Raw genomic sequence first — 9,207 nt, 5'->3', positions numbered from 1 at the left:
TGAACCAGTATGAGCCAGACCTAAATGTGCAGTGGTGATGGAAAAGTTACAGGGTAGGATTTCCAGAAGGGAGGGTTGGCCAAAGCTTTTCCTTATAAAGCTGCTATTCATTAGAAAGTCAAAACGTCATTTCCCCCTCTCCTAAGTTAGATTGTTTCTTATTCTTGGTAATACTCTTAAACCCTGTTTTATGTTATGATTTGAGTTACTACTGCTCTATATTAACCAGAACTGTGAAGTTCTTTAGTTACTGACTTCTGTGTTCTGAGGCAACTTTATTAACAGACTTCTGATTGTCCATTGAACTTTAATCATTTAAGCATTATATTTTGTGTTTGGGTCTCTTCACTCTTTCACATTTCTGAAAGATGGGAGTTTTCAAAGGAAATGTTCTACTTTGAGTGCTACTTTATTTTTCCATCAGAGAGAGGAACTTTTTTCCAAGAGTATTTAGCAGCCACACTACTACTTCTTTATGGTCTGCAAATGTAGTAAGTGGTTAACCTTTACTACGTTTTCACTGGAGAGTTTAGTGTGGCTTCTTTTTGTCCATTTTGATAAGCTTAATAAGAATGGCCTACAAAAATTTTTGTGTAGAAGGAAGTCAAATATTCAGTGGGTTAAATCAAAGTAAGTTTTCCGTCAGAATGCTGAAGGACACTGCTGAAAGCTCTGTGATGTTACACCCCAACCTAAGTAACAAGTTAATACGTACTTGATGAGCCACTTGCTCCCAGGCTTATGAGCCATTGTCTTCTTGCTTGTTTTAATCAACACTAGTATTTCATATGTTGACATTTCTATATGTCAACACAAATGTAATTCTACTCAGTCCAGGAAAGCAAAAACAAGAATGGACTATGGACTTTGTGGATGTATGTTATGTGTAAAATGTTACATCTTATTATTTTTTAATAAGCTGTTAGTAGCTTGGGAGCATTCTGACAGAGAAGCACACGTTTGTATCTGGTATATTTACTGATTAATTAATTTTTTTAGGAAGGAAACATACAGTGGTGTACATTTAGAAATAATTCAAAATTTGGCTTTGTAGAAGCTTACAAAAAAGATAGTACAGTGTGGTCTTCTCCGGCCTAAACAGAACTATGATTCTGTGCGAGGAGATGACAGCGGGAAACACTTAGGGGAAAAACTCCTCTTGGGTAACTGTAGGCCTGGTCTTACAAATACCCAAAGAGAGGGTCACTGAAATAGCAAGTCATAACTAGACTATTAACCAAGTAACTATGTAAAGTCATCATTACATTTAGTATATCACTAAAATGCTTTATAATAATGATAACTTCATGTTTGTGGTATTTGTTAGTGTGGAATAGTAAATTTTAAGGTTACAATCTGCAGAATTCAAGAATTCAGGATTAGCTATGATAAATAGAAAGACTGGGTTCTCTCTGCAATGAAATTTCTTGAGTCTTGGCATGGTAATAGATGGGATTGTGTCTTTTTGAAGCCCATTGTTTTGCTGGAGAACTGTCTGAGTTCATCCCAAGGATGGTGAGGCTGGGGTGACAAACGTGTCTCCAATTTCTCTTGGGCAGTTTAAACATGTGGAGAAAATGGAAGTACCTTATGTATCTCCTGAGTTTGATTTCAGACTTTTTTTCTTCTTGTTTTAATTTTTCCTTTTCTAAAGCTAATGTTTCTTGTCTTCACAGCAACTTATTCCATATGTTGAAGAAGATGGCTCCAAGCATGATGATCGTGGTGCTGCAAGTCAGCTTCGTTTTGCTAGTGAAGAGAGAAGGGAAATCATGGAAGTAAATAAGGTAATGAAGTTGAAATTAATTTGCATAAAGTGGGAAATGTCACTTTAATGTTACAAAGCTTAGATTTCCAGATCTCTGTACTAAATGCAGAATGTGTGATGACTACCATTGAACTTGGTGATAAATACTTCTTGCATGTAAATATTTCAGTTACCTTTTAGTAAACTATTGTTTTTGTAGCTGTACCTCTGGCTGTAGAGTTTAGGTTTCCTGACAATTTTAACTTGTGCCTCTATTAAAACTGACATATATTCTCCTGAATACAGTGTATTATGTGTCTGCTTAACTCAGTAGATATTGGCAGTGCAGACTGAGGTAAGGTGCCTGTTGAACTTACTTCTCTTCAAAACTTACCTTAGGTGTCAAAAAATGGATATTGAACACCAGATGTGTAAATATTATTACAATTATGTGAGTTGGTAAAGGATTTTCAGGGCTACCTTCTGAATTCTGACAGTTTGAGGAAGAAACTTCCTTTTCTTAAGCAGAACATTTATTGAATTTTGACACATTCAGAAAAAAATGTCCTATGAGTTATAAAGATGCTGTTAAATTTTCAGTTTGAGTGAAAGTATGCAATTGGGTACAATTACTAAAGATGAATGAGAATCTAAAAATAAATATGCTGTAGTAAATGCTAATATAATATTGAGATTAAAAATATGTAGTTTTACCAGACCGCAATTTTGAGCATTGTTTCTTCAATCAGTAAAGTACAAAGACAGGATTAATTAAATATTTCTATGGCTGTAATATCTGTAAATCCTCAGTAAAAAGGAGGTATTATCTACAAAAAATAACTGAACAAAGGAAATAAGTGAATAAAATGCATATTTATGGAGTGAATAATTGGTGGATTTTCAGCTTGTCAAATATTTTCAATAGTTTAATTTGACTTCAACAATCAGGGATGTATTGAATTTTTCATAACCCATTTATTTAGAAAAATGCACATGTATTGTACAGGAGAAAATGAGGACTACGTGAATTTAGAGAAAAGCAGTTGTCAGCTTTCCTGTTGTAATTTTTGTCTTCAGTGCTGATGTAGCAGTGTTGTATATATTATGTGGTATGTAATGTTGTACTGTAAATTTATGCACAGTTATTTGCAATCTTTCAGTATTAATAAGCTTGACTGTCCATATTTGCTGTGGTTTTAATAGTTCTATGACATGTTTTTGCCCTTGTTGTTGTACTTGTATGCTAATATGTTTTTAAACCTCCTTGGTGTGATCTTGTGAAAAGAATTTCATAAATTTTTATAATAAGTTCTGAACCTTAAAATGGTTGATGGTGTTACAGGACCATTGGTAGCAAACTGGTGATTAAGAATGCATTCAAATCTTCACTTAAATCTGGTCTGAAATCCTGTATTTACACTTAAATGCCTAGACCAAGATTCTTGATTTTCCACAGTAAATCTTCACAAGATAGTCAAACTTTCTCTGGTATTCTTGTGGAGAAATACTTAGTAACTGCTGCAAAAGGAAGTGAAAATTCTTGTTTCTTGAAAGTGTACTGATATTTTTTTCCTTCTTCCTCCAACTGTATAAGCACAGAATAAGAAGTACTTCAGGGTTTATGCCTAGAAATAAAGAAATTCCTTTTGTAAAGAAAAATCACTAGAATCAGATTAGTTGGTCTAATTTCTGATGCTAGCTGCTAGGTTCTTAGCTGGCACTGCTGACAGCTTTTCAGTCCTCTATAGTATGTAATGTCCACCTCCAACTCAATTTGATTAATTTGTTTTGGAAAAATTTCAGTAATACAAGATGTTGATGAAAATGCTGTGACAAGGAAATGAATGTGACAGATGAAGCAGCTTTTTATATTTTCCTTCAGTTAGTTCTGTTCTCACCTAATCCTTTCTGCTGTGATAGGCAGTGTTTTTTCAGTCTTGCATGTTATTGGTACCAAAAAAAGCAGTACTGTAATAATCCAATACTTTGACACTATTGAGATATTTGAATTCTTAGACCTGTTACAGGTCTTAATTTTGCCCTTCTTGCTGTGATTTCCCAGCCAGTATGATTTCTTTAGTGATTCTGGATGTATGTGAAAGGCACTAACTGCCCTGCAGTGTGGAGCACAGCCAAAACTACTAGTAGTTCTTATAAACCTTGTGGATCATATCTCACACAAAAATGTCCCTCATTCCATGAACCACTGACTTGTAACATAGCGGCTGTGCTTTGCTACTGCAGTTGTCTGGTAAAGCAGCATCCTCAGTGAAGGAGGAAAGGAGCATCAGGTGCTTCCTGTACTCACTCTCATTCATGGGGCAGGAGAACCTGTTGATGTAGCAGAGTTCCTAAATACTTTTAAGAGCTTTTGATGTTGGTTTACTGCATAGTGACATCATTTGGCCTTACTTAATTATTCTGCTATATTAGACCTTTTAGGTCAGAAAGTTTAATGTGCTCATCCTGGCTATGGAAGAACTTGTCTCTTAATTTAAAATATAGATCAGTTTACAAGGTAATGAGTTGCTGTCCTAGCAATTGAGTAATATTTAGCAACTGCAGGTTTAAATCAGACCTATTAAGCTTAATACCAAAAGGGAGTTATGCCAGCACTAAGGAGCTTGGACCATTATAAAGCAACCAAAAAATATAATTACTTGAACACTGGCTACCTCTAGCTCTTGTACTAAACAATTTTCTTCTGCAGTTCTGAAAAATGCAGTTTATTCCTTCTCATCTGTATTTGCTTTCTGGGCTGGTAAACTGTTGCAGTGGTTGACTTTTTTGAAATAAGTAATTTACCATTCCAGAATCAGTTTAGCATTTGCATTGATCTACTAGTACAAATCCTGATCCAGTTTTCATTGAAATTTATCTATTTGCAGCAAGTGGAAGCTGTTACCAAGATTTCCTCGCTTGTCTTCATGTTTTTGAGTGTTTAATGTTCTTCTAAGTACATCATCATTGGTATTATTTTCAAGATGTCAGGCTCACCGTAGGTCTGTGGTCTTGTGGTATGTTTGACAGGACTTAAAACAGAAAATATCAAATCACAAACTGAGAACACTTTAATCTGTGTTGCTGCCCTATCAGCAGTTGGCTGCTTGTTTTTAGAAATGGAGCAAGTACAGATTAGGTTTCTTAGGTAACTGTAGGTCTGGTTTCAAACAAAGCACTTAGGAAAACCATCACATAATTAGTAGTCTCAGAACATTTGGGTGAAAATGAAATTATGTGAAATAGCATTAGGACATTCCAGGTGACCCTTTAGAAAATAATCATGTTTGATATTCTTAATTAACATTTGCTAAGTATTTAACAGTGATCTTGCTAAGAGAGGAAAAGACAGTCTACGTGACAGACTTAAGCTGTTACGAGTTTAGGTCTTGGATTTTTGATAAGAAAAACATTGTGCCCTGCAGCTGCTGTTGTTTACGGAAGTAGTCCTTAAAATAACAGCAATTTCCAGTTAATCTTTCTCTTTGGAAAACTTTATTTGAAAACTACTTTTCACTGTGCTGAAAACTTACATTCCTTTTAAACTACCGTTTACACTATTTGCATGTATTTTTAATGTGTTTTGTATGTGTAGAGTCCTTTTTCACCCAAAATATGAAAGTGCACCAAGGAAGACTTTGGCAAGAGAGGAAGAATTCTTTATTTGGACACCTTCTCAGCAGATTAATCTGCACTGGAGGCAGTTCCATCATATTTTGAGTACTCAGACTGGCTCTCTGCAATGGTAGAATTTAGGCTTAGTGGGTGGTCTGGAGATTAGCTGGTTCAGCCCCCAGCTCAAAGCAGAGCCAGCCAGCAAAGTTAGATCCAGTTGCTCAGGCTCATGTCCAGTAGCATTTCAAAAATCTGTAAGGATGGAAATTCTACTTTTTCTGGGCCCTCCTTAAGGGTTGACTATCACTGTGAAGTTTTCCTAATGTTACATTGGAATTTTCTTTGTCATAACTCTTATATCCACTGCCCCCATCCTTTTGCTGTGTACATTCAAGAAGAGTCAAGCTTTACCTTTCCTATGATCTTCATTAGGTAGCTGAATACAGCACCGTGATCCTGTCTTACAGCCTTCTCTGCTTGAGACTGAACAAATACAGCTTAAATCATTTTGGTGGATTTCCACGAGGCATTACCCAGTATGTTAGTGCTTTGTATTGATCCCCAAATTGGACAATCATTCTCTAGAGCCAAATAGAGGAGAATAACAATTTCACCTGACCTGATAGGTACACTCCTGCTAATACAGTGCAGCAGAGTTAGTCTTCGTTGTTGCAAAAAGATCTGCTGCTGACGCATGTTCAACTTGTCAGTTTCAAAAAGGACCTCAGATCCTTTTCTACAAATTTGCTTTCTGTTCAGTCAGCCCTCACCCTGTGCTGTTGTATGAGTTTATCCTGTGTGCAGGTGTAGGATGTTGCTTTAATTGAAGTTCCCAAGATAGGTGTTGGCCTGCCTTTCCCACCTGTTGAGATCCCTCTGAATCAGACATCCTGCCAGAGTATGTTGATCGCTTTCCACAAATTGATATTGTCCATATATTTGAGACTTCAATACAGTGATTAGTATGAATTAGTCATTAATGAGGATATTAAGAATATTCACCTCAGTATCAATCCTGAGAAACTTCAAGCGTGCCCAGCTACCACTTGGTCTTAATACTGCTGATGCCAACTTTTAGAATCACATAGTCCATCCAGTTCTCCATCAACCCTGTGATCCACCTATCCAAACCACATCTCTCCAATTTGTCTGCCAAACTATGAGAGGCTATGTCAAAAGCCTGGCTCATATGAAAGTAAAGAAAATTCCCTGCTCTCCACTTGCCATGCAGCCTGTCATTTTTCAGTAGAAAGCTATCGTGTTGGTCAGGCACAACACACCTTTGGTAAATCGAAGATGACTGTTCCCAGTCACTTTAGCATTCATGTGTCGGGACATGACTTCCAGAATGATTTGCTGCATAGCCCTTCTGGGGTCAGGGGTTAGGCTGACCAGCCTGTAGTTTTCTGGATCCCACTCCTTGCTTTCTTGCAGATGAGTTGAGATGTTTCCTTTTTCACCAGGAGACTCTCGCCATCTCCAACAGAAAATTACATAGAGTGGTCATGTAATGTCATCAGCCAGTTATCTCAGCACTCAGATGCATTTTATTCCAGATAGGGAAATACTTCCTTTTCAGTTTCATATAAAATATTGCATGCAAAGTTTTTCATGTTGTGTCCTCTATCAAAACAATGTCATGGTTGCAAAGTTGAAAAAAGTTCGGGAAAACTGAGCTTAAAGCTGTCTATACAGTCCCATTTGTCACCTTTTGTCCTCATATAAATGCATATTGTACAACCTTTATCACATCTGATACTTCTTGTCCCCTCCCCCCTTTCTTTTCTGGAAGAGTCCTTGAGCTATTCTGCTTTCGTTGCAGACTAGGCACTGTTTAGATTGACTCAGTATTACAGTAAATAAGATTATAAAAATCCTGGTTTGCGTGTTGTGTAACTGGCAGGAGGGTGTTGAATAAGCAGGGAATTTGGGAATGAGAAGGAAGGATCTAATGTGAGTAGTAAGTAGCTGAAGGCAGCTTTTGAGAACTGGAGGGTTTTTTCTCTCTGCCACAAAATATTTGTGGTAGTTGTTCATTTTGAATATGTGGGAAGCTGCTTAAGTATGTTTAGTGATGAACTTGAGTCTTGAATGTCTCTGGACAAAGTTAGTAGGTATTCCAGTTTTATCTGTAATGTTCATGTGACTTAGTTTGCCATCTGTAACTGAGGGTCATACGTCTGTGTGATTTTCATGTTAGGAATGGGGATGTAACACCAAGGAGAAGCACCTTGGGTAGTGGATAATTCCATTACAAGCTCCACTACTTAGATGGTACTCAGTAAATTAGGACCTCAGACCTCATCATTGAATGATAAATAATTGGTATGAAGCAAACATTCATTATTTGAATGAACTTGCTTATTCGTGTCTACACCGCAGAGCTGTGGACACATGCCATCCTGTCTGGGTCAGTAGGTGAGAAGTATTGAGCATGCAGTGGAGCACAGGCTGTCACTGGTGCCTCTTCTTGTTTGAGGAGCACAGAGTGCAATTCTTCTTCTACCTGTGAGGTGAGGAGCGAGGCAGAAAGCCCAGTCTCATTTCTGGTAAGGGTAGAACAGTTATGCCTCTGAATGACATCAGGAAAAGCCATAGTTATTGACCTATTAGTGTGTTCATGTTTAACTGCACAGCAGTTACTGTATTAGTGCTAAATATATTTTATCCCTTTTGAAAAAATATTATAAATAGATACATGAATTTATTACGATGGAAAGTGGGCCTTGGTATCAGTTGAGCAGCCATAAGTTAGAACATCACCTGGCAGCTTTAAGAGAATTCCAGCAAAGCATTGAGGCATTTTGTCTACCGTATTTTTTTCTGGGTATGTGCATATAACATTATAAGTCTTTTGGCTATAAAACTGAAGGAAAGAAGAAAAGAGAAGGTTTTTCCACCTTCTTACTTCAGAATTTTAATTATGAAGTACACATTGAAAAAATAGACCAGTATGAATTTCGGTCTCCTATCACAAATATTGTGTTGCTGTGGAAATTTCTTGGATTTCCTCTATGGAAACAGAGGCCACTGTCACCTTCATAAGTCTTTCAACAATCACTTCCCACAGCAGTTTAATGGTCAAAAGGAGTAACATGCATCCAGCTTGAGGCTCCTCAGCACAGGAAAGACATGGACCTGTTGGACCAGGTCCAGAGGAGGACCACAAAAAGTCAAGACCAGTGTGCAAAGGAAAGTTCTCATACATCTCTGATAGAAAGTTGTGAATTGGTCTAGATAGCACTGAATTCAAATGAAATGAAAGCCAAAAATGAGTTCAAGTAAAAAATTTATTTCAGTCAAAGTTGAAATTACTGCGTCCTACAGAACCCAAATCTGTATGAAATATGGCAAGTTCTTTATGGCAGCTTTTCTTCCTGGAAAGACAGCTGTTTCTGACTGTATGTTTTAGTTTGTTTCATTTATGTGGGTTTTGTGCTTCAGTACATGTTTTCATAAATGACCTACCTGGCCTAAGCCTACTCAGGTCTTCTTGCTAACTGGAGTGTGCCATCATTGCCAGCTCCAGCATGCTGGCCATAGTACTTGCAGAGTCAGTCAAAATGGATAATTAATCACGTTGAATATTACTATCTCCAAAGAAGACCCCTTAGGATTGATTTTCAGTCAGATCACTTTTCTGACAGAGAGGCACTAACAGAAACACGTCTGTCAGCTGTAATGTGAATTTAGACCTCTTAAACTCACTATAAACTGCCTCATGTAAGATATTATCCTTGTGCTATCTTAAAACAGATAAAGTCAGAAGCTGTAGCATGTGTGTAGGATGGAGTACCTTTTCTTCTTTCTTACAACTGTTAATCCTGAGAAGCAGTCCAGAGTTC

The 9,207-nt window shown here is 37.2% G+C and overlaps 1 protein-coding gene across 2 annotated transcripts in view; it reads left to right on the top strand.

Annotated features, from left to right (window-relative positions):
• The window catches only part of MED30 (mediator complex subunit 30), a 14,235-nt gene that overhangs the window by 2,191 nt on the left and 2,837 nt on the right, over nt 1–9,207 (top strand). The window contains exon 3 of one of the 2 annotated variants that reach the window (XM_009082826.1): nt 1,677–1,787. The exons of the other annotated variant lie outside the window; for it this stretch is intronic. Coding sequence (XP_009081074.1) covers nt 1,677–1,787 — 111 coding nt within the window. The remainder of the gene's footprint in view (nt 1–1,676; nt 1,788–9,207) is intronic. 2 annotated transcript variants of the gene reach the window in all.

This window comes from Acanthisitta chloris, unplaced genomic scaffold (assembly GCF_000695815.1).
Source record: "Acanthisitta chloris isolate BGI_N310 unplaced genomic scaffold, ASM69581v1 scaffold1989, whole genome shotgun sequence".
Taxonomy (NCBI): Eukaryota; Metazoa; Chordata; class Aves; order Passeriformes; family Acanthisittidae; genus Acanthisitta; species Acanthisitta chloris.
Note: the sequence above shows the minus strand (reverse complement) of the source record. Positions and strands in the feature narration are given on the sequence as shown.